The 25,093-nt window shown below is 47.1% G+C and overlaps 2 protein-coding genes across 2 annotated transcripts in view; one reads left to right on the plus strand and one right to left on the minus strand.

Annotated features, from left to right (window-relative positions):
* The window catches only part of strn (striatin, calmodulin binding protein), a 32,007-nt gene extending 9,260 nt beyond the window's left edge, over positions 1-22,747 (minus strand). The window contains 7 exon segments of the mRNA XM_035527425.1: positions 762-924; positions 1,097-1,232; positions 1,607-1,798; positions 9,831-9,912; positions 10,151-10,224; positions 11,210-11,313; positions 22,304-22,747. Of these exon segments, the coding sequence (XP_035383318.1) occupies positions 762-924; positions 1,097-1,232; positions 1,607-1,798; positions 9,831-9,912; positions 10,151-10,224; positions 11,210-11,313; positions 22,304-22,519 (967 nt within the window). The 5' untranslated portion in view covers positions 22,520-22,747.
* A 343-nt stretch (positions 22,748-23,090) lies between these two features.
* Positions 23,091-24,247, plus strand: map1lc3c (microtubule-associated protein 1 light chain 3 gamma). Its single transcript, XM_027024677.2, has 4 exons — positions 23,091-23,339; positions 23,445-23,500; positions 23,580-23,686; positions 23,846-24,247. The coding sequence occupies exons 1-4, from the start codon at positions 23,282-23,284 to the stop codon at positions 24,036-24,038; spliced, it is 414 nt and encodes a 137-aa protein (XP_026880478.1). The 5' UTR covers positions 23,091-23,281; the 3' UTR covers positions 24,039-24,247.
* The last annotated feature ends 846 nt before the right edge of the window (positions 24,248-25,093 follow it).

Genomic DNA, 25,093 nt, shown 5'->3' on the forward strand with positions numbered 1-25,093 from the left:
TCTTAATGTGGTTGGATGCCACAGTGTACTCCAGACCGACTCCCATTAATCACCTTATAGCCACCCTGAAAAGTAAAGACTGCTCAAACATGCATGCCTTTCAGAAAGCGTGCAGAGCCCCGTGTGCGTGGTGCTGTGGGAGACATCTTAGGGAACAGAGATAAGATTAGCTACTAATCCTTCCATGTGTGAACACCAAACTTAAAACTACGGAATAATCTTGACATTTTAAAAATGCACTTACAGACATGAGCTAAGAAACATGGGAAACAAAAACTTCCATTACCCACGAGTCTGTGTGCAGAGTTAGACTGCAGGCTGGTCCTGTGGGGGCAGGGCTCACACCAGCCACTCGGGGTGGGTCGGGGTGGCCCAGTCTGCACTGTAAGGGTGGGGCTTGCCTGAGTCAGTAGTGTGGGGGCAGGGCTTACCCCAGTCTGTACTGTAGAGGTGGGGCTTGCCCCAGTCAGTAGTGTGAGGGCAGGGCTTACCCCAGTCTGTACTGTAGAGGTGGGGCTTGCCCCAGTCAGTAGTGTGAGGGCAGGGCTTACCCCAGTCTGTACTGTAGAGGTGGGGCTTGCCCCAGTCAGTAGTGTGAGGGCAGGGCTTACCCCAGTCTTTACTGTAGAGGTGGGGCTTGCCCCAGTCAGTAGTGTGAGGGCAAGGCTTACCCCAGTCAGTAGTGTGAGGGCAGGGCTTACCCCAGTCTTTACTGTAGAGGTGGGGCTTGCCCCAGTCAGTAGTGTGAGGGCAGGGCTTACCCCAGTCGACAGCATCTCCTGTGCTGGGAGACTCGGGGGACGCCTCCATGTCCTCGCTGCTGGCTAGGAAGTCAAAGCCCTTCAGAGCCTCTTCAGTGTCTGGGTCATCACTCAGATCAGATGATGAGGAGGAGGGAGACCCAGACACCTTCTTCCTTACCATCTGCAAGAGAAAGACAGACAGACAAGGAGATAGACAGTTGAGTCAGAGAGATGGAGAAAGAAAGAGTAAGTGAGCGATGGGGAGAGTAAGAGCAGTGGAGGGTTGGGTGGGTTGATAAGATGAGCACTCGTTTACTCATCTCGTATGTGCAGGTATGTGTGCAAGAACGCACCGTTGCCAAGTCGATGATGGTCTTGTCCCTCTCCTCACTGTCTTCATCATCATCCTCATCACTGAACTCAGCCGCTGCACTCTCAATGAACTTAAAGGCCTCCAAGACTGTTGCCGAGTCTGATGTTTCTGGTTTCCTGTGATGAGTAAGAGAAAGTAAACAGTTAAACACAATCACCCAGTGACATCTAATACCCGTATTTATCAATGAAACTGATCTAATGTCACTTCTCCCTAACCTTATAGGTCACATTTAAATCCTAAATAAAGGCAAAAAAACCCAATCCTCAATAAGCGTCATCACTCCAGAACTCTGGCATGCACTGGCCCAATGAGAAAGAGCAAAACAAAAGGACGGAAACACCAGCACACAGTGAGGGACAGGAGCCACCTGAGAAGCTGGAAACCCAATCTCTCTCCGCCTTAATACCGGCGTGAGGTCCGCAAGATCCGAGCGCCGATTACTGCAGGTCACGCTGTACGACCGAGCTGCTGTCTGCCTCTGCCTTACCCCATCATGGTGGTGGTGGTGGTGGTGGTGGTGGTCTTCAGCGAGGAAGGCTCCGTGCCGTTCACCATGGGCTCAAGCCTGTGCTCTCCGCCACTCTGCCCACCATTGTCCCCAGCCAGACCCAGCAGTGCCTTTACCCTCTGGGACTTTACATCCAGGATGGTGTCTGTGTAGCCCACCTCCTGGAGGTACCTGGAGACAGAGAGAGAGAGAGAGAGAGAGAGAGAGAGAGAGAGAGAGAGAGAGAGAGAGAGAGAGAGGGGGGGGGGGGGGGGTGTCAGCAAAGGTAAGGCTTCTATATGCTAGGGTGAAATTTTTTTTTTTCCCTCCAGAAAAATGGTTGGTAAACAACGGGCTATTTGCCGGTTAAACTGACAGTCACACCACACCTCATTTTCTATGTTGTGTAAAGCAGACACAAAGGAGAGTACCCAGGCACAACAAAGCAGTACCTACAGAGCTGTGCAAGTCATATGTATGTGTTTTTATATAGTCACATGGATACCCCCGCAAAAAAGAAAGGATAAAAAAAAAAACCTAGACAGAGAAAAATTGCAAAGACGATAGCTCAAAGTCAAAGTCAAAACTAGGCAGCATCACAAATTCCCATACGCAGCAACAATCTCTATGACAGATAATGTCCACTGCACAAATACCACAAAAACCTATACGACACCGTTCAGATCAAATTCCACAAACCCGCGGCATTCCGTCAGCACTGCTCAATGCAGACGCGGCCACAAGCCAGCTCCCGGCGCTGTGTACCTCGTGAAGGCTTCTCCGTGAAGCGGCCAGCCAGGCACCTCTCCTGTGCAAAGCTCCCTCTGCTCCTGCCCTGCGGCTCTATAGCTGAAGAATCGCATCAGAACCTTTAGGAGCAGCTTTAAGTGAGAAAAGGCAGCTATGGACGGGAAGAAAAAAGCAGGGGAGAGACTAGTGTGGCGTCTCCCTCTGTACCAGTCTCTGCAGGCCCTGGAGGGCTGAATGCCCCAACACAATCCTCCATTCATCCTCCTTCACTGTCACTGACACTCGGTTCCTCTCTCTCACTCTGTCTCTGTCGCTCTCTTTTTCACACAGACACACACACACAGCTGTAATGGCAGTGCCCTTCATGAACCCATCGAACAGTGACACTGACACAAAGTCCAGTATGTACCCTCTCTTTATAAGGACTGTTTTTGGGATCCTTTATATGCATTTTTAAAAAATTTGTGGTTGTTGGTTGTGAATTAACTTTTGTGGGTGGAGGGGCTGTGTAATTTGTGTACATGTGCCTCTATACGTGTGTGTGTGTGTGTGTGTGTGTGTGTGTGTGTGTGTGTGTGTGCGTGCGTTTTGCAAACTGGATGGCACGTCAGTGTGCCTTCATCAATGTGTATCAAAGATTCTGATGTGCACACATGCATAAACACACTTTCAATGCAATGCCCTCTTCACTATATCTTTTTTTGAAACATTTGTCTTTCATCTGATTTTTGATACCAATTAACTCTCCCCACCCCCCACCCCCATGGAATACTTCTTCAGAGTCAATGAGCCCAAATGCTGGCTGCCTTGTGCACCCTGACACAGGACATGAAATCAATGCCTGTCCTAATGAAGCCGGTGGGCTGGAACTGCCGGATTAATGTTTACCATGTTCTCATTTGTCCGTGCCGCATGACAGACAGCGGTGAAGGGCATTCTTGTGAGTCCCGGCCACGCTAGAGTGCTCAGCCAGTCAAGCCGATTCGCACGAGAGGCCCCATGGTGATCAGTGGCAGCGGTAATGAAATCGGACCGGATCTAACTACACGTTTTACCGATGCTCTTCCTAAGGCGATCACTCTTGCTTTGTGGCAGAGCGTAGACACAATGTGAAATTAAGCACACAACAGTCAGTCAGTCATTCTCAACGTCCGCTCAAATACTGAAGTTTGATTATGAGAATTGTAGGTAGTCACTACCAAGCAAAAACAGCATTCATGAGCAGGTCTTGGCCTACATGTTTGTTCAAAGTTACTAGTTTCTTTATGCCATTTATTTTTCTTAATAAAGTGTTATTTTATTTTTTATTAAAAATATCATTTGGCTTTAACTCTAACTCTAATCAATTAGGTGAATGGTTTTGATTATTTGGTGGAAATCATTTAAATGATTCATGTTTCAGCCTGAAAGTTGTCAACTAAACAGCGTTAGTTCCAGTGTAACTGACTCATTTTGGATCTACAGCTTTCACAGAAGAATAGAGGAGAACCTATAATCATTCTTTGTGGCTTACTCAAAACTTACACTAAAGATCAGACATTACTGATCCAGAAATAGCCTTGATGACCAAATCTAGTGTCGACAGACCACCCATTAGAGCCAAAAGAAGTTAGACGATTAAATGAGCACTTCTGTGAATGCACTCAAACACACACACACACACACACACACAGTGACACAGTGACAATGACCACAAACCACAATATCACGGTACATGAAAATAAATAGCAACACGTTTGTCTTGTCTAACCATTCACCAGACTCATTGGCGCTTCATGTGTTCGGGTCTGGCTGTTGAGCTCCATTTCATACTCAGAGTTTCCCTGACCTAGGAGACTGGGATTATTCATTTTTTATAATGGATATTTGACTCACTGGATAATTGGGACTATATTCACTTGATTTGTCCATTCTAGGAGTATTAATTTGCTATTAGACTCCGTTATGTACACACGCACGTGTGTGTCTGACTCGGGAGTGTCCCCCATTCTGATCTGGACCAGGTTTTGCAGTAAACGGAGGACCATATAAAAGTAAGAGGAAGGGGAGACGGGCTCAGCATAGGGCTCATTACAGAAGAGAGTGATGTTGCTTGTGTTTGGACTTGTGTCTACTTTTTGATATCGTCATTGCTTGGATTTGTGTGTATGACTTTGGCTTCGCCCCATGATTTATGGTTTGCTTTGTCCCTTATTGGCTTGATTGCTGGTTAAATGTATGTCTCTTGTGAATATTGCCCTGTATATAGTAGTTACACACTGGTGGTAGGGAGTGACTGCCATTTTGTTTGGGTGTGAATTTATCTCTGTTTATACTGGTATAGTCAGTGTAGTCATCGTGCGTTTCTTTTTGTTAGCTTAGTCAGTAGTGTTTTTGTTTCTAATGCGGTTTTGTTTGTTTCTTTCCCCCTTTTGTGCGTTTTGGTGTTTTTCTGTGCTGGTTGATTTTCTCTTGTGGGTGGGGTGGTTGTGGGCGGTTTTGGGTTGTGGCTTTGTGTGCTGGGAGCATTTGTGTTAGGATGGAGAGTTTTGATTCATCTGGTTTTACTGTTTGTTCCACCCTGGAGCAGTTTGACTGGTGTAGAAAGGCAGACCTGCTACTAATAGCAGATTTCTTTGATGTTGTGGTTGACCTGTTCAGCCACAAAAAGGGGAAATCAAGGAAGTCTTAAAGGCCTGCTTAGTATGAAAGGGAATTTTGCTGGAACGAGGTGGTCCTGTCGCTGTTGTGGTAAACCTGACACAGGGCTCGGGGATGGTGGAAACCAGAGACGACCCTGAGGTCGGCTCATGCATAGAGCCTCAGGTCATCCAGTTTCCTGGTGGTGACCCGATGCTGGCTTTGAAACTGAAGGAAGTGGAAATAGAAATCAAGACTCAGGACTATGAGACGGAGCTACTGAGGGTGCGGGCCTTACTGAAAAGGCAGATAAGGAGGCAGCGATCAGGAGGCACAGCATAGGTCTGCAGGGTCCTATTCCTCTGTCCCAGAAGTTCTCCTCTATGCCACATGGCTCAGCTAACGGCAGTACCCCGGTGCCAAAACCACGCCTGCCCAGATCGCCCACTACTTCTGTATCCACTACACCAGTATCACATGGATTGATGTCAGCTGGCAGAGAAGTTTGGTACCAGCATTTCAGGATGATGAGGTACATGCTTATTTTTCCAATGTTTGAACGTAAAGCCACAGCATTAAATTGGCCAAGGATCTTTGGCCACTCATGCTCCAGTGCAAGGTGGTTTGCTCATTGTTAACTTTAGAGCAGAGCTTTAACTACGATGTTGTGAAAGCCACAATGCTTGTGAGTTGGTGCCAGAAGTCTATAGACAGAAGTTTTGGCATTTGAGAAAATCCCCCAGACACATACAGAGCTTGCAAGGGAGAAAACTTGTTAATTCGAGAAGTGGTGTAGTGCGAGTAGTGTTAAAATGTTTGATAATCTAAAAGAGCTGATTTTACTTGGAGTTGTCTCTCGAAATTTGTCTCCTGAAAACGGTTGTTGTTTACCTGAATGAGCAGAAAGCTACTTTGGCAGATTAATTAGTCCTAACTCACAAAACCGAGTTTGCTCCGTAACTATGTGACTACGAATCTGCCTAGCCATAGTCCCTGAAAACCCTGATACCACCACAAGCACCTGTTTCCTCTCCCACAGTGGAAACAAGGGAGTGTTTTTATGAAAAAGGGCATGCATCGTTGCATCTTGTCTGGCCCTACGCCCCAACGAAGCGAGAGCAGCTAAGAAAATAAATGTGATGAGTGTTCTACCCTTGGATACGTTTGAATGTGTAGAACCAGCTTTTCAACCCTTTATTTTCCAAGGTTCTGTCTCTTTGGCCGTTGTCCCTCATCATCATCGGTAAATCACAGGATTAAGGGATACTGATGCTGCTGTATTACTTATATTGGAAAGCGTGTTGCCAGTATCAGACACATATGGTGGTAACAATGTGTTGGTGCAAGGTGTAGGAAAAGTATTATGAGGCTCCTTGTACATAATCTGTTCCTACCCTCAAGTGTATATTCAGGGCCAGCTAAAGTAGCGGTACACTCCAAAGTGCCCGTCTTACTAAACGTAATCTTAGTGACTCTCAGACAGCTATGAAGGCAATGTATGACCAAAAAGCTGTCGGTCGTTCTTTTGAGGTTGGTGACAAGGCATTAGCCCTTTTGCCTATGTTGGGATCTTCCTTGAGTGCACGCTTTGCGGGTCCCCTACCAATTATGCTTTGGCTACCTGTTAGTAGACGAAAGATGCACATGTGCCATATCAATTAGTTAAAAGCCCTATGTTGATCAAAATGCTCAGAATGTGTGCGTGTCCTCTGTTTCCTCGTCATCATCAACCCCTTGTACCCTAGCTATGGTTATGGTTCCTGCTGAGTATATACCAGTGCAAGATGGGGTACACCTGGCTTGCAACAGTCTACCGTGTGCACGTCTAACCAATTCAGAAGTCCTACGATGTCTCCCAGAGAAGCTGACAGAGATACTAATCACTCTTTTCTGATACTCCTTTGTGTACTTCTGTTGTTAATAGAGATGTAGGCTCACACCCTCCAATAAAACAAAATCCGTATCGAGTAAACCCCCATAAGCTTTGTTGGAACAGGAAACAACATACTTGCTTGCTAATGGTTTAGCCATCCATAGTAACAGCCCTTTGTGCTCTCCTCGTCTCCTGCTTCCGAAACCTGACGGAACCTTTTGCTTTTGCACGGGTTACCGTAAAGTGAACGCAGGATTTGTTCCTCATGCCTTGCATGGAGGATTGCATTGATAAGATAGGATCTGCTAATTTTGTGAGTAGGCTCAACCTTCTAAAGGGTTATTGGCAAGTGCCGCTTACACCTCATGCCTCAAGACATTCGTTTTGCCACCCCTGATAAATTCCTGCATTACACAGTTTTGGTCTCAAAAATGCACCTTCAACCTTTCAGTGGTTTATGAATATTGTGCTAGGTGAGGTCCCGAATTGTGAAGCCTACATGGATGATGATGTTTATACTCATGTGGGAACAGCACCTGCGGACTTTAGAAATGGTTTTTGGAAAGTTGCAGGATGCTTTGCTTGTTTTAAATCTGAACAAATGTTATTTTGGTATGGGTGAAGTAGCACCGTTTACCGATGTTTTTGTATAAATGTTTCTGTAATTGTGACACCCCTAACAAACCTACTCCCTGAGAAAGTTCCCTTTGAGTGGTCCCCTATGCGCCAGGATGCTTTTGACACCATCAAAGCGTTATTGTGCCATACTCCTGTTCTTGCTGCTCCTGACTTCTCACGTCCCTTTATATTGGAGGTTGACGCTAGTGGCGTAGGTGCTGGTGCTGTCCTCATGCAGAAGGATACCCAAGGCTTGGAACACCCTGTTTTTTATATCTTCAAAAAAATTTATAAAGCACCAATTAGCGTACAGCACCATAGAAAAAGACGCACCTGCTCTCTTGTTAGTGCTGCAGTATTTTGAAGTCTACATTGGTTTTGCAGTGAGCTGAGGACCATATAAAAGGAAGGGAAGAAGGGCTCCGCTTAGGGCTCATTAGAGAAGAGATCGTTGTTGTTAGTGTTTGGACTTGTGTCTGCTTTTTGATACTGTGACTGCTTGGATTTGTGTGTACGACTTTGGCTTTTCCCCTTGATTTACGGTTCGCTTTGTCCTTTATTGGTTTGCCCTGTATATAGTAGTTACACACTGGTGGTAGGGAGTGGATTTATCTGTTTATAGTCATAGTACATTTCTTTTTATTAGCTTAATCAGTTGTCTTTTTGTTTCTAGTGCGGTTTTATTTGTTGTGTTGGTCTGGGCCACTCCTGAAGTTACTGCACCAGTTTATTGTACATTTCTGTATCTGAACACCAAAACTTGTAAATACAATTGACTTTTGCCATCAACCTGTCTGTCTGGTTTGCATTCCATTACTCAAGCCTACAATCCTAGACAGGGTAGTAACAACTCCAAGGTAACCTGATGACTAACTTTGCAGAACACCTGATGCTTCTGTTTCCTGGAGTTGCAAGTCTTATTACCAGTCTATTAAATTCATGTTTAAGACAACAGTCATTTTAAGCCTTCCACAGAATGGAGGCTAGCCACATATTGAAACGGGCTGTAGCACTTAATATTACACAGAAAGACGCTGCACGCTTGTAGTTGTCCTTGAAAATACGACACATAAGTCTACGGAAACGGCCTGTTTAGCCTAAGCACATTGGTAGAATCTTTGGATTTAGCATGTTAGCAGCTGTTGTCTGTACTTCTAACAAGCAAAAACAGAAATGAAAATAACCAAATTGTCGATAACTTCTTTATTATGGTTATGCAAATAATTGATGGCTTTCTGGAAGCTTGTCTGCATAGCTGGTCACGGGTGCTCAGCACCCACAGCACCTGCTGAAGCACAACTTTAGCTCTGGCTGCCTGTTCTAGACACTCAGAATTAAACTCTGCCAAGCAGATTCCCACCAGAGCTCTGACAAACAGATTCCCACCAAAGCTTTGAACATTCAACAGTCTCCGCTACAGACCGTGAAAAAATACAAATGTTGACTTTGCACTGAAATGACGTTTGAGAACTATTTGCTGTGTGAGGTTTCCAGTGTGCACGTTTGTGTTTCTGGTGAATAGTATTAGTCTTGCATCCTTAGGGAATTTGGGGCATTGTGTGGCGCATGACATCCTGCTCAGCACAGGTGTCGCCAAGGAAATCCCCTTTTCTTCCCCTCTGGGTCTCTGTATGCTGAACAAGCTTTCCCCATTTAGCCTGACAGGCTACATGAGGCAAGGGTTCAGAAAGCCTGATTACATCACATGGTCTTTAGACAAGTGCTGTTTAATTTAGCAGTGATTGTTCAGGTGTGTGCTGAACGTGTGTGTGTGTGTGTGTGTGTGTGTGAGAGAGCGAGAGAGATTGTTCTCTCTCTCTGTCTCTCTCTCTCTGTGTCTCTCTCTCTCTCTGTGTCTCTCTCTCTCTGTCTCTGTCTGCCTGTCTGTCTGTCTCTCTCTGCCTGTCTGTCTGTCTCTCTCTGCCTGTCTGTCTGTCTCTCTCTCTCTCTCTCTCTGTGTCTCTCTCTCTGTCTGTCTCTGTCTGTCTCTGTCTGTCTCTGTCTGTCTCTGTCTGTCTCTGTCTGTCTCTGTCTGTCTGTCTCACACACATCATGACAATGTTGAAGAGTACTTCTCAACATTGGAAGAATCAACATTACATAACTTGCGAGTTCTCGTAACTGCCCAGAGCAGTGGTGGATGCCCCACCTACCTCAGAACATGCTCTAGGGTCTTTCTCCTGACTGTGTCTCTATGTGGGAGTGGACCTGTGCCTGGGTTGGGAGAATGAGGTGTGTGTATGTGTTTGTGGGTGCTCGAACACAAGAATGTGAGATTTACATACGTAGCCAACATCTTACTTGTCGATGGGTGTGTGTGTGTGTGTGTGTGTGTGTGTCTGGGTGTGATTGTCCATCACTCACTGTCTCAGCAGCTGTCTCCCCTGCTTCCAGCTCAGCTGGCTGTTGGGTGGCTCAGGGAGGGCCTCATTCTCGTTCCCATCATCTGGAAGAGTGAGAGAGGGGGTCACAGTTCAGCATCACTCCCAGACACAGCTATAGTGTCACCACTGCAGAAACCACACCATCTTATCTTTCAGCATTCCTTGCATAACCCACACAGAAGTAGAGTTATAAAACTGTCTGAAGAGGGTGGGGGAGGTGGAGACACTGCTGTCGGTAACATTTGTCTCGAGTCTCACACTCAGAAATGTGGTTGTAGTGGAGCGTAGGCAATGACCTACCTGAGTCATAGCTAGGTGGTTTCATGTCTCCCTGCTGGAGCTCTGTCCCATACTTCAGCTTGTGGTATTTTGCTCTGAGGGAGGGGGCAAAAGTATTAAAAAGAAAGAAAGACAGACAGAAAGAAGGCTTTAGTTGCGCTGTTGCCACGGCTACAGCAGAACGCCCACTTGGCACTCTGACATTGTCTAGAACGCATTGCTGATCGATTCCATAAACTGTGCGTGCTGGGAAACGCTGGCGGTGGCAGAGAACAGGGAGGACTTAGAGCGGAGTGCTGCTCATCGGATAAGCAATCTGGATACGTGACCGCGCACTGCAGAGAGCGCGTGCACCGTAAACGTGACTCGCAACGGCCATTTCCGGTGTCACCGTCTCCTCCTGCCACGTCCCGTAGGCCGCAGTCGAATTAAACGCAGCTCAGAAAAAAGCGCGGTGTGAGCAATACCGTTCCACGCAACGCCTGCCCAGGTGCTCAGGGAAGAGAGCCAGGAGCAATGGAGCCTCAGACAGGCTTTGGAGGAAGGACAAGGCAAAGACGTGAGCCGTGGGCATGCCAGCTATAGACACCACATCTCAAGAGACGTTTCCCATTGGCACAGGAGACATTGTTGCAGTAGATGGATTTCTGCTGTGAAAGCCTCACTGTGGACCTGGGTCCTATATTATTTCAGCCTGACCTGGGACGAGGAATGACTCATACTCTGCTGCCTTAGAGAGCAAGGCAAACACAGGTAAGAGAAAACAGTGGTAGAGGTGATTGAGAGAGGCAGAGAGAGGTGGAGAAAGAAGCAGTGTGAGAGAGTGAGTAAGAACAAGATTTTAGAGATGGTAGAGTGAGGCAGGCTGAGAAGTAGAGATGGAGAATATATCTCTGGCAGTTAAAGTCAAAAAGATGTCAACCAGAGCACATCAGCAAGAGAAAAATATGCTCATGAAAACGAAGGCATTCTTTGGGTGTAGGAAAAGGTGTTATGGTAAGGAGTGGTGGGGGTACTGGGGGGTAGTGAGGATGGGTGGGGTGGTGATGGGGTACTGTGGGGGTCTTGATGGGATCACACCTCTCTTGCTTCAGAGCATACTCCAGCATCTTGATCCTCCTCACCAGATCCTTCTTCAGGTTCTCCTGGCCCTTCCTCTCCCCCTGCAGGAAGGCAATCTGAGCCTGGAACACATGTACACGCAACCACAGTGAACCAAAGCCAAACTAAAACCCAGCTAAACCATAAAGTAGAACATTTAAACATAAGAAGCTGAAAAAAATATTCTATGAGTTGAAGCAGCTCTAGCTGGGATCCAAGACAGCAGCAGAAACGGCTGGTGTTGGTGAAGGGGAACCCGGGTGCAGGCAGAAAAGTGTGCCAGAGAAATGAACCAAGATTAAACCCACTAGCCTCACCAGGGTTACACGGTTCATAAAACTATACACTTCTCTAAAGGTTAACTCACTAAGCCAAAGGAAGGACGGCAAAGCCAGGTTCCATGCTTTTCTCGCAACTCCTCACTTCTCGTTATTTCTGTCTTTGCGTGGCTTTCTGGACTCTATCCATAGCATCTTGGACAAATGGCCCATCTGCTGCTTAATGTCTGCCTAAGTGATGGGGTGAATTAGTGCCCAGGGCCAAACACCGATAGCTGGCGCAGGATTAATCAGATTTAGCACACCCATAAAGCCAACAGCAAAAACACACAACCACACCCATGGGCGCGCACACACACACAAACGCACGTGCATGCGCACACAATGTACTAGACCTTATTTTAGCTGCACTTGTTCAAATCTGTGCTGAACAAACAGCATGTTAGACGATGTGTGTGGGTGTGGGTGTGCAGAAGCATGCCTCATGCTCTGAAGGAGGCCCTAAGTCGGGGAACGCTTTCAGCTCTGGCATTAAGAACCTCGCCATCTGTAGGCTGGAGCTGTGAAAATTCCCTTTAGGTCTCCTGCTAGCAGGCGCTAACTGCTGGCCCGGCAGCGGTTGTGCAGCGAGGCAGTAAAAAACAACCTTTACACAGCCTTTACACTTCTATTACACCGCCTTTGCATAGTCTTTACACTGCCTTTACATTTCCTTTACGCAGCACGACACTCTCCGTTCAGTGCATCATGCTCACAGCATTGATACCGAGCTGTCAGAAGTTCTCTTTAGCAGCAGACAATGGCGATTAATTAAGCGAGCCAATGCGAACCGGAATCGAGCTAAAGTGTGCACTGAAGGGGAACAGCAGCAGGAGGTGGATAACGTGGTTTTAATCGCAGACAATGGACACATACGCAGTCCTGTTACAGGGGAAAAGGCTGATGGGACAGGCTGCAGGCTACAACACAACCTGCAGAACAGGCTACAACAACTGCAGAGCTAAATGAGTCACTAATTCATACACGTTATATCCATATATGTTAATACATGTTCTATCCATAATTCCTGGTGTTTCTCTAGTTGGGTGACCCTTGGAGTACAACACGTTATGATTCAGAGGACGGTCATGGCCTCTAAACCTTGACCTCCACGTGGCAGGCATGGGCAGCACGGTCATGCTCATTTGCAGGGTTGCTGAGGCAACTGGGTCGGTGCCAGCATCTGATGGTAAACACTCCCTCAGCAAACTGAAATTGGGTGAGACGTGACAGACAACCTGTAGAGCAGCAGAAAAGCTTCTGGAAGTGCCACGTCTAGTGACTTCTCTGCGCTCACACATCTACTAAACCTGGGAATTAAGTTACGAGTTTAACTAGGGACAAAATCCCCAATCTGTGCAGGATTAGGATACCAGTACAGCACAGGTGGAAGCCCATATGTAAGAGCCATGCTGAGTTTGCACAGTTGCCCCCCCTGCTAGGGAAGCGAAAGCTGAAATTAGAGAGTTAAAAAGGGAGCTTCAGATGTAGAGGTTGATATGACCTAAATGCAGGGGGAAAACTGGGTAACCCAATTGATTAATCTTCACTCCATTTCCCATTTTAAGACCGCAGAGTTTTATAAAAAGAGTTGGGCATGTTTAGTGAGAGCACAAGCAGGTTGTGCAAGCATGGAGCTTCCATCTGAAAGCTTCCATTCACTGCAACACATGCATGTACGTGTGGTTTTTCCTGTGCTAATTTTGCTATGTAAAACCACGGCTGAAAAAAAATGTTTTGATTCACTATTTTGTGGTGATACACCGATGGGAGTAAGCAATGATGTAGGTACAAGGTTAACATCGCTTACATGCACCAGAACACCACACAGTCATTTAACTTTCTTCAACAGAAGCATCACAAAACAGGCTGTAATATGCTGTTTGGTGGGGATTTCCTCACTTTCTAATATATCCCCCCAATATTTCCTAACATTTTAGCTACATTAAACTCTGACACCAAAGGGTGTTGATTAAATGATCTAGGGTAGATGGACAAGTGTGAAAATTAGATTTGGCCTTTCTTAGGGCACACGCATAAACACAACCCGTTAAATGAGGCGTTTGCTGTAAAAGGACCCTCCCTAGCCTTCTCCGCTTCTGTAGGCTGACAGGCAGTTTGTGCGGAAGTGCCCTCTGGACGCCTGCAAGTGAAAGCCCTCAAATGAGGCCCATGGTGGTGACTCAGAGTGGGTTTTCAGAGGAGCGGGGGCTCCCCAATGCGTGGTGGGGAGAAAATAGCAAATGCAAATACCAGCAGCCACTGCACTAGACTTCCCACTGAGGAAATTACCCGCTAAATCATGCTGGCGTCTTCTTCGCACAACCGGGGAGCAGTTTAGGTGACCTCAATAACACTGTTGTTCAGCGCTCTGACTGAATTTCACATCGTCTCCCGTGAGCACAGTGGCTGCACTGGCCATGGAGAATCCAGGAGAACCGGTTTAAACTCCCCTATGGGACTTCAGGCTCTCTGGCTGTTCCCGAGAGAGGACGAGCTCATTTACACTTTTGTCTATAGGAAAGACCTACCAAAGCTTCCACGGGAGAAGCTGTTCCTCTTCCAGTGGCAGAGAAAGTGCGAGAGGAAGAAATGAAAGAGAGAACAGGAGACACTAGAGGCATGAAGCAGAAGGGGTAGGTTGCAGGGAGTTCAGGAATAGCTCAGTGACGTAGCTCCAAACCCACACTAGTCACCTTGAGATGGTCTCTGACAGCGCTGTCTCGAAGAGGGGAGCAGCTTCTAGCAGACACGCTCCATTCTCCCTGGGCTTAGAGCAAAGGCACGATGGCAGACGAGAAGAAAACAGGAAGGAAGTTCTCAGGCTAATGAGCCCCCTGATTACACCAGCGCTGCTCAGAGCAAGTCATCGGTTGAAAGTCTAATGTCGGATGTCTCTGTTGTCGTGGAAGAAGTGGCAATCGCCACCGCGCAACATCTGCATGGGACAGCCGCGGTCGGAAAGGCGGGGTCCGCCCTGTTGGGTATGCCCCCACCGGCCGACATGACCCGGTTCTGGTTCCCCAGGGAAACCCAAGCCGACTCCTGCGGGGCCCCGGCTACCTGGCCATGGCCAGAAGCCCCACCAAGAGAGCCCGACAGAGGCCGCGTGTGCAGCATGATGGCCTGCACCCTTTTAGCGCCTAAGTGCGCCGTTGCTATGGCAAGTAAAAGCCCATACATGACCAAGTCCATTTGGCTCACGCGGTTGTCAGCTCTCGACTCCCGCAGTGTTCGTCCCAGTGTCGGTGGCAGAGCTGTGGCGAGTGTGCAAAGTTTTGAGCCGCTGTGCGTGTGCTTGTTTTCGCCGGTGCTGTGTAACACACGTGAGAGGTCTCAGGCTGACAGAAGAGCAGTTGTGTCTGGTATGCCAGGCTTGTGCTTACAAGTGCTCGGAGTGATGTTGCAGTAAGGACACACTGTGGCTCACCATGTAGGGAGACAGGGAGAGCACTAAACACGCACCATTTAGTGACATTAGTCCGCCACTGCCAGCGCCGAGCGCCTCACGTTAGCCTGCAGTGAACGCCTCACACGCCTCACGTTAGCCTGCAGTGAACGCCTCACGTTAGGTCTGCTGCTGCCTGTCCTGAACGTGTCTCTCTCTCACTCACACACACCCGTCTGCTACTGCCTGACCCGAACACGTTGTGTTAGTCTGCTACTGCCTGACCTGAACGTTTCACACGCCGCACGTTAGGTCTGCTACCGCCTGCACTGAACGTGTGTCTGTCTCTCTCTCTCTCTCTCTCTCTCTCTCTCTCTCTCTCACACTCACACACACACACCTGCTACTGCATGACCTGGACACCTTACGTTAGTCTGCTAATGCCTGACTAAGGGAAAGTGAAGAGGAGGATGGGGGGAGGGAGAGAGAGAGAGAGAGAGAGAGAGAGAGAGAGAGAGAGAGAGAGAAACAAATATATATGTAGAGCAAAAGTTCTGCCAGTGAAGAAGGACAGGACAGCAGAGTGTATGTGCGTGCGAGTGAGTAAGTATGAGTGTTTGTGTGTGTGTGTGTGAGAGAGAGAGAGACAGAGAGACAGAAAGATGAAAAAAAAAGTGTGAGTGAGTATAAGTGAGTGAAAGCAAGAAAAATGTCTTCCACCACAAACTCCTGCAGCACTTCTAATGAGTGATCTTATTGATCACCTCCTCACAGCAACAGCATGGCTGGGGGAAGCAGCAGAGCAGCGCCCAGCAATTCATCTGCCATACGTCTGCGTCCGTCCCAGAGCAGGACGAGAGAGGAGCCTCGCCGGCTCGCTCTGCCCAAAGTCCTTGCCGATAACCAGCCAAAGCCAGGGAGCCAGCGACTTCAGAGCCTGAAAAGCACGACTGGTGAAAGCCCCATCGAAACATCCGATGCCCTTTTAAAAGGGAGCCGAAAAGGGTGGCAGTCAGACGGCTTGTATCTGCAGGATGGATCTTTTGTGCTGGCCCCTCGCCACGCAGCAGTGAAGAGAACCCGTCATGTAAGGGCGTGTCTGTAAGAACAATACCTCTACCCTGCAGTGGCGTGGCACCCGGACCGAAAGCCACATGCTCAGTCAAACAGCAACGATCCCAGGAATGATGAAACAACAGAGGTGCTAATTGTTTCCTGTGTGGAACAGCAGCACAGTAGCAGGATGAGGAAGGGCGCTAATAAGTGCCTACCCACTGCGATTACCACGCACCCAGAGGTAACTAGGCCAGGTCCTAGGACAGTCTCATTCAACACGCTCCCATTTACAGAGGTGTATGATGGGTAGAAGACCCCTAAGCACTCCGTGAGGGGGTTTATCCTGATGGGCTTCAACAGAAATGCTTAAGATGTAAAAGCTATAAGGAGAAGTGCATAGGTAGAGAATCCCGTGAGAGGAACCTCCAGCACAAACAGGCATTGAGGAGAACTTCTGCTCTGCGTCCTCCGCCAAGTCCACTTTCAGACGCTCTAGGACAGAGTTTACGGGCTCCACGGAGACACCAGACCTGATGAGGTCATCATCTCAGCTATGGAAACTCAATTACCGAAGCAGTGAGGACTAGGGGGAGGGATTCACCCAGGATCCACCAATTTACCAGGCAGCAAAACTAAAATCTAGAAAGCGTTTGTGAACGACTTTTGAAGACGTGACTGGAGGCAAAGGATATGGTTTTACGCAAAAGTATGACAACGATTTTCAATACATCTGTAAGAGTCAGCCCAACTTGGTTGGTTTTTATTTGCACAGCGCTTCTTGTGACGGACACTGTAAGTAAAGCAGCTATGCAGAACCCCAGAGCCCAGACCCCTAATGAGCAACCTGCTGGTGACAGCGGCACATGGAAGACAAATAATGCACCACCTTGGAGGATGGTTGAAGGTTTTTTTTTTTTTTTTTTACACCTTACATACAGCCCACACAGGATGCCAGCTAATGGCTTATTGCCTGCATAGTGCACTACATAGGGTGTCGGTTAATAGCATGAACGCGACATGACAAAGCAACTGCATGGGGACTTGGGATTGGGCTACATGGAGGTAGGTGTAGTGGGGGTCTGATGTGGAAGCGCAGGGGAGATCACCACGCATCATCTTTCCAAACATGCGACAAAAATGGAACATCTGCAGGACACGCTTATGCCTTGCCGACTGTTTTGAAATTCAAATCATGAATCACGCCGTTTAAAAAGGCGCCCACATGGGCTCCGTCACAGCGGCGGAGAGGAAGGTTTTGAGGGTTGCTCATCAGCCGCACGGAGGTTTGGATAAACGTGGATGTCGGTGCAGATTATGCATACGGAGGTGGTAAACACTGCTGGTGACTTCTAAGCAACACGACACGCCACAGTCGTGAAATATTTAAGTAAGCTGCAGCTTGGCTTCAAGACGCAAACGAAGGTCTGAGTAGAAGGAAATGTTATGGTTGACTTCGCTGCGTGCACACGACAGATCACATCCTACAGCACAGAGCTGTTGAGCTCTCCCTCCAGAATCACAACACTGCCTTCCGTTCTCTTCCAAACCTGTGGAATCTCGTCCAGTCAGTGGCGGTGCTGCGATGTCCTGCCCCTCTACTGGGAATGAGCTCGGCTAAAAGAGCTCATGAACAGGAAATACAAAAACAAAAACCACAAACAGTGACACACCCCTGCTCAGGGGCCAGATGACCGGCCCTAATCCCGCCCACCAGTACAGCACTACTTCTCTCATCCTCCTGCAGGTCCCACCTACAGGAGCCTCTGTATACACGAACTTACTTGACCCTCTCTGAAAATGCAACTAACCTTTAAGTAGGTGAAATGTAAAGAGAGACCCAGGCATCTGAGACCAGAGACAAGGGAGACAGGTGGAGACAGAGGGAGGCAAAGGGGAGATAAGGTGAGATAAGAGGAGACCATGGGAACTCACATGGTATAGGGTATTACTGGAGTATGCAGAGTCTTATGCAATCTCGATGCCAATTTCTCCCAGAACGGCTGTGAGACAGCTTAAGGCGTTAAGAAGGCTAATGACAGATCCTGAGAGCTAACTGGTGATAAGCCCCAAATCAAAAGAAACACGCCGAAAAGTCACTGCTGCTGGGAATTAGACTAGTTACAGCAGGATTACAGGATCCGATGATATATTAAGCTCATCGACGTCGGATACTGATCCATTGAATTAGGTTCTGTGAGCTAAGGTGAAGTGGAAGGGGAAAACACAGCCACAATGGGGTGTGGATTTCTTGGGTTCCACCACACTGCTGGTAAACCTGATACTGTAACTGAGCTGTGGTTCTCTGCTGTTTCCATGGGTCCCCTGTCTGAACTACCTCTGATGTAAGAGATAATCTCCCTCCCTGCTTCTCTCACTCTCAAACACACGTAAACAAACACACACTAATACATGCACATGTGTGCACGCACACACAGAGAGAGAGGAATGCAAAATATGGCTGCCCCCCCTTCAGTGGTGATCCTCCTCTGAGCCTCACAAAAAGCTTGTCCCGCCTGCTCAGGCCAATTCAGGCCAATTCATTTAGACATGGATGCGGCACTATAAAAAAACACCTCTGGGAAGCAAATCTGGAGATGCTGACCTCTGGCTAATTAGTGGCTCAAACCACTACTGCAAAAGTGGTGAGTCTGGACCAGTTCAGTGTGGGACAGGCAGGGGGCAGGAAGAGAGCAGGAAGAGAACAAGAAGGGGGCAGGAAGACCCATTAACAAGCACCTATATGCTGAAAGCCAGTTGGCCATCCAGAACTACTGCTCGGATGTAAATACTGCAGTCTGTTGACTTAGTCTTCTTCATATCAGCATGAGAGGGAACGAATACCAACGAGTACCAACTTGCCCTGGAGCAAAGGTGCCCTCCTGTTTGCGTGTTCCTGGCAGAAAAGCAGGCAGGGCGGTAACGCAGTGCGGGTGGTTGAGGCAGATCAGGACTCCACAGACAACTCCTGCTCTCCAAAATAGATTATGCCGCAAAGGGGGAAACAAAAACACATGTAGAGCAAAAGTTCTGCCAGTAAGGAGGAAGGGAGGGAGAGAGAGAGAAACCTGCTGGAGCAGCTGCTGACTGATGCATACGGCCTCCCAAAACACACTTGCAAAACAAACTACTGCTGAACACTGGACAGCCTTTAGAATAGCAGCCAGGGTTACTCATGGCTTGAGAAGCAGGCTGGTGATACACAACACGCTGATCTGATGGATGGAGGTCCTCCTGACATCACTGGCACCGGCAGTCAAAACAGGACCGACCACACACACACACACACACACACACACAGCTCTTTCTCTTGCATTCCAGAGTCAGAGCACATGTCTACATCTGCACAGTATACCATTTGTTAATCGTTACTGCAATATTTGCCTTCGCGATGATGACACTGAACGAAGCAACATGGAATATTTATTCTGCTGTAAGCAGGCTGACCGCTCTCGGATGTTCCGGAAGAACACCCAGTGGGTGTGTCTAGGAATCAGGATGGCATTCACAAGTTCTGTAACCTTAACCACATCATTCTTTAAGCATGTTCCATCTAGGGTTAGCCAAATCATTTAATATACCTCAAGGCTGATCTCCATTGTTATATTTGCCCTGTAAGATTTTGGCTACATTGTGTAGCCCCACATCTACATCACTTGAAAATTGATGTGTGGGGTTGTGTTTCAGACTGCAACCCTGTGCTGGGAAACATCAGAACAGGATGTGTGAACTCAGTGCAATGTGTCCAGCCCACAGGCCTGGTGAAGCCCCTTCTGGATGGGTCTGCCAGGAGACAGACAGACATATTCTTTCTCCAGCAGCTGAGGGCATGTTTTATAAGAGAGAAAGGGAGGGAAGGAGGGAAAAAAGGAGAGAGAGAGAAAGGGAGGGAGGGAGGGAAAAAAGGAGAGAGAGTCAGAAGACACAAGGATGAGAGATGCCAAGCTGAAATAAGGAGGGATATTCAGGAATAGCTCTGTGACGTAGCCACAAACCCACACTCTTCCCCCGGGACTGCCTCGCTGCCTCTGACAGGCCTGTCTCAGAGAGGGGAACAGCTTAAAGCCGTGGCAAGGACCGGCCGATGCATCGGCGCGACCACCCCTGGAGCCGCCGCTGAGCTAACAGCCAGAACGTGTGGTAAACAAACCCGCTGGATGGATTTGTGGGTCCGGTTAAAAAGATGCACTGTTGCAGTACTAAAACTGGCAAGACTGCAACATTTCCTCCTTTCCTAATTGCTTGTTCCTATATTTCTTCATTTATATATTTAGATGTAAGATATACAGAGAGAGAGAGAGAGAGAGAGAGAGAGAGAGAGAGAGAGAGAGAGAGAGAGAGAGAGAGAGAGAGAGAGAAAGAGAGAGAGAGAGGGAGAGAGAGAGAGGGAGAAAGCTGTGCAGTGCAGAAGAATGAGTCACCATGGAGATGGGCTTGTAAATCCCAGCTAAAGCTGGCCAACACTGGAACTCCCTACTAACTGACAATCTCAGGTGTGAAACACATGCAGAAAATGTTTAAATGCCATCAAGTGTGAGGACACTACTGACCAGAGCACCATTTGTGCAAAGCCTCCCAGCATAACAGTCCGTATTTACACAAGGCGTTGCCAATACATTATTTAACATTTGATGATGATCACTATTCTATGAAGAGACAAATGACACTGGATGGGAGAAGCAACAGTGCTAGATGTTAACTAAGCGCATCCTGCGGTCCACATGTTTCTTCCTATTCATTCACCCTTTTAAAAGAAATCCCAAACCAGGCCTGGTGCATGAGTTTGCTAACTGAAAGTTTGGGGAAAAATGATAGTAGATATTGTCCATGTGCAAATGCTGGTAACTGTTTGTTGTCTTCGTTGCTGCAAAGGAGGAAAATAAAATAAAACAAATGAAAACAAAACAAATTCCTTTCTAAACAAGATTCCAGTGTCAAATGGATCCTGTCCACAGAGACAATAGCAGTGGGGCAGTAATCCTTAATCCATTCTCTTCCCCACGCTGTATTGGCGTATAGAGCGTGCTGTCCTCAGCAGCCGCAGGCAGAGAGCTAGCAGCTCCTCTTCTGAGGAGAAGAGACCGGTGGCCATTTCTCACATCTACCTCTGCGACACCTGTCAACTTCCTTACTATACTTACATTTATGGCATTTAGCTGCTGCTTTTATCCAAAGTGACTTACAATTATGACTGAGTACAACTTGAGCAAAAAGGGTCTTGCTCAGGGGCCCAATAGTGGCAACTTGGCAGTGGGAGGGCTTGAACCAGCAACTTTCTGATTACAAGTCAAGTACCTTAACCACTGAGCTCTTGAACACGTGTACATGTAATACCTATTGGTCTGTATGTCTGTTTCAGAGATAGGGATGTACAAATGCCAAAAAGGGCATCACACCAATAAGATAAGTGCTAAACGCCTCACTGGTCAGTGTGTCTCAAATGACAGGGACATTGTGTAGCTTTCAGCTGTCTATATGCATAATATGGTACTGTTATACAGGAGCATAAAAGATGTGTGTTGAACAGTTTAACTATTAACCTTACATGCTCACTTGAGAGCAGTAATTCAATGAGTGTTGAAAGGGCATGGGATATAGCTAAGGTATCACATTGCCAGTCCGGTTAATCAAACGAATTTATAAACCGTTTATGTTATAAATCTTTATTGCAGTTGAATGCATTTAATTAGCTAGCACTGTGTATGGTTTTACTGGAGTCACATGTCGGTTTTGGTGTTTTATATCTAGCTAGTTACAAACCCATTTTATCCTGACGTCAGTGTTGTCTGCAGCAGATCAAAGTAAATCGTGAAAAAAAAGCTAGGGAGACAAAGAAACTGACATGGATTCATATCCCATCTTTAAAAAAAAAAAACCTTGATTCACGAACTGGTTGTGTAACTTACAAGCCAACAGTTAGCTAGCTAGGACATTTTTGGAATTCCATCACAGACCATCATCAGCTCACACAGCAGCTAGGCTAACCTGCGAGTATAACCAAGCTACTTTCTCCTCGAGTTCCTCGTAACAGACAATAGGCATTTTAGCTACAGGAGAATGGCTTGACGGACGATGAAGGATAGCTAACTAACAGACTGCAAAATTAAAAGTTTAGCTAGTTCCATGCCGTGGTCGGCAGAATATTTTTGAAGCTAAGCTAAATGTCATTCCATGCTAACATGCTAGCTTAGCTGCGTGACTGTAAGGAGCTGCTAGTGACAATCGTGCGGAGAAATGGACACCCCCTTTTGACTGGTGCACTACACAAAACATAAAAAACCAAAACCACAATTATTTTTTGCGAATGTGTATTACCTGTAATTCGGCCCGTTCCACTTCCCACTGCGCTCGTTCTACCTCGAAACGGGCCCATTCGTGCTGCAGAAAGTGCAGGATCCCCGGAATACTGTACTGAGCCCTCGCCGCCTCTCCGCCTCCGACGTCGCCCGGCTGTGGTGCCTTCACTCCCCCGGGCAACACCGCGTTGTTATTGTTGTTAAAAAACACACCGGGGCCTGCCTGCTCGTCCATGGCAAGGCCGGGAATGTGAGATCCGCTCGCCCAGACTGGCACGACACTTCGTCGTATGGCTCCTCTTTGACGCCTCGATACTTGGCTAGTTACAATATCCGCTTCAGTACTCGAAGAGGGGGAAAAACAACTAGCCTAGCAACAGCTCTCTCTACTGGGCAAGTCGATTCAAAACGAGAAATCGGTTGTTATTTCGTGACGTTGGCGGCGAGCTTGCGCCCACAAACACCGCGTAGAGCACCGTCAACACGCTCCGTTCTGATTGGCTACAATAAACAACTCCGATCGTGAGCAGCCAATCGGATATGAATGCACTTATTCGACGGCGAACTGCACGCTATGAATGATTGGACTTGTAGTTTAGAAGTTTCAACGGGCCTCATTTTTTTTGCACATGCCAAAAGCCAAAAACGGTTTTAAATTCATTTTGCCTAAACTTTTTCACTGTGACTTTAAAGACTGATTTAGAAACATAAAACCTTTCACAAAAGTGAAACAGTAAGACAAAATGACTTTTGATGAGCAGTTTTTAAAAAAATCTTTGTGACAGACATAAGAGGTTATTACACAATTGATAACATTTTTCCTAAGAATCCCACCACTCTGGAAGGTGGGAAAGCAGTATGGGATGGATCAGGCCGTCAGTGGAGGTCATACGTCACCACAGCTTGCACTATTTAATTTGGGTTAGTTGGCTTCATAAGCAATTACTCTGAGCAGGTCAGAGGCCGTGGGGAACCGTTAAGGAGAGGAAACCTCGAAATGGCGCCGTTTGAGAAACCGAAGCACCCCAAGCCTTTCAAACAGAGGAAAAGTTTTGGTAAAAATGTTTTCTTATGTACGCTAAGAGTTGTAGTGGATCAGCACGCAGCAAACTGTAAGGCTCGGCGACATTCTTCTAACTCGGACATGTTTTTATGAACAGCATTGCGAAAACAAGAGGTGGCAGGAATTCGAACGAAGTTTCCCACTAAAGTTCCGGTGAGAGCTAGAAAAATAGAAGTTGGTGTATTTGGTTAAGGTGTGTGTCTTTGTGCGTAAACTACTCATTATTGTCTAGGTGATTATTGAACGATACCATCGGGAAAAATACCTCCCACCCCTGGATAAAACCAAGTTTCTTGTCCCACAAGAACTCACCATGACGCAGTTCGTTACCATCATTAGGTGCGTTCAGGTTTTTGTAGCAAGTTTAATATTTGTAAAACTTTGGAGAACAAGCACACCGTGGTTTCTGACCATAACGGTGTTGCAAACGTGTTCAAAAGGGCGCCATCGACTCCTCTACCCCGTCTACATGACTCTCTTTATGCGTTTGCATTTCAGAAACCGAATGACCCTTATGCCAAGCCAAGCTTTCTACTTGCTCATCGACAACACGGGCATCGCCAGCATGTCGCTGACACTGGCGCAGGTGTACAGCGACCACAAAGACGAGGACGGATTCCTCTACATGACCTACGCCTCTCAGGAAATGTTTGGACTTCGTGAAAACGCGACTGAATTCTCACTGCGATAAGAAAGCGATCCGAAATGTTTAGAAAAAAAGTTACGCATGACGTGTTTTGAAGAGAACTTCCCTTCCTTTACCAGCCTAGATTGTAGGCCTATTTAAGACTGCTTGTACATAGTATTTGATTTTTTTTTTTTTTAAGGATTGTGCATTTCGTGTCTGCACGAGTCGTTTTGTGCTGTATGTTTTAATGAAGTAATAAATTGTACTCGTCACTTTATTCGTCAGTCACTAGAGGGCAGCATAATGCAGAATGGTTAAATACGTTGACTACCAATAGGAGCACAGCACTTGGTAATTTGATTGATCACTGCTGGTACTTTTGTATCCACAGCTATGTATAAATATTTGGCAGGCAATTCGTAATATTAAAGTATGTGGGGACCCTTGCAGTTCTGTAGTACTTCGTGGTTGTGGCATTAACAAGGCAGATACAACTTCAATGGCGAATAACCTCGTTCAAAGAGCCACAGTGCGTAAACAGAGGGTGTTGCAGATTAAGTAGGGCTGGCTGTGATGCAACACGCTTGCTAAAGAAACCTGCACGTTGGTTGTGCAAAAAGCTCTGCCAAGATGCGGTAATCATTTATGTAGAAAATATAGCGATAAGTCAGGGGGAAGCTACAGTGTTTTTGTAGAAGTGGTCACCTAGGAGTTGAGTATATGTTAAATAGGTGCTGTCACAAAATGGGAGACGAGCTCTGAGTAAATAAAAACGTCCCGGAGATGGCGCTCGTCAGCTGTAAAAGATGACCTGAAAAGGGGAAGACTTTCTGTATTAAATCAGCGTTTCTCTTGGGCACTTGGTAATAGCTTGGCTTCAATACCTGTGAAGGCATTTATGCTTAACAAGTATAGCAGTAGCGTGTCCTCGGGGAGGTTTTCAAGAAACGCTTCATTTGTTTTGCAGGCTTTCTCTTGTGGAGAGGATTGGATGTTACTGTGAAAGATGAGGGTCATCTACCTCTTCTAGTGACGTATGGAATTGGGGAGTTTGTATTTTTCCTTTTCTGTACGTACCTGCATAATGTCACTTAATGATAGCCGCTTAAATTTAGCCG

Source organism: Electrophorus electricus, chromosome 1 (genome assembly GCF_013358815.1).
Source record: "Electrophorus electricus isolate fEleEle1 chromosome 1, fEleEle1.pri, whole genome shotgun sequence".
NCBI lineage: Eukaryota > Metazoa > Chordata > Actinopteri > Gymnotiformes > Gymnotidae > Electrophorus > Electrophorus electricus.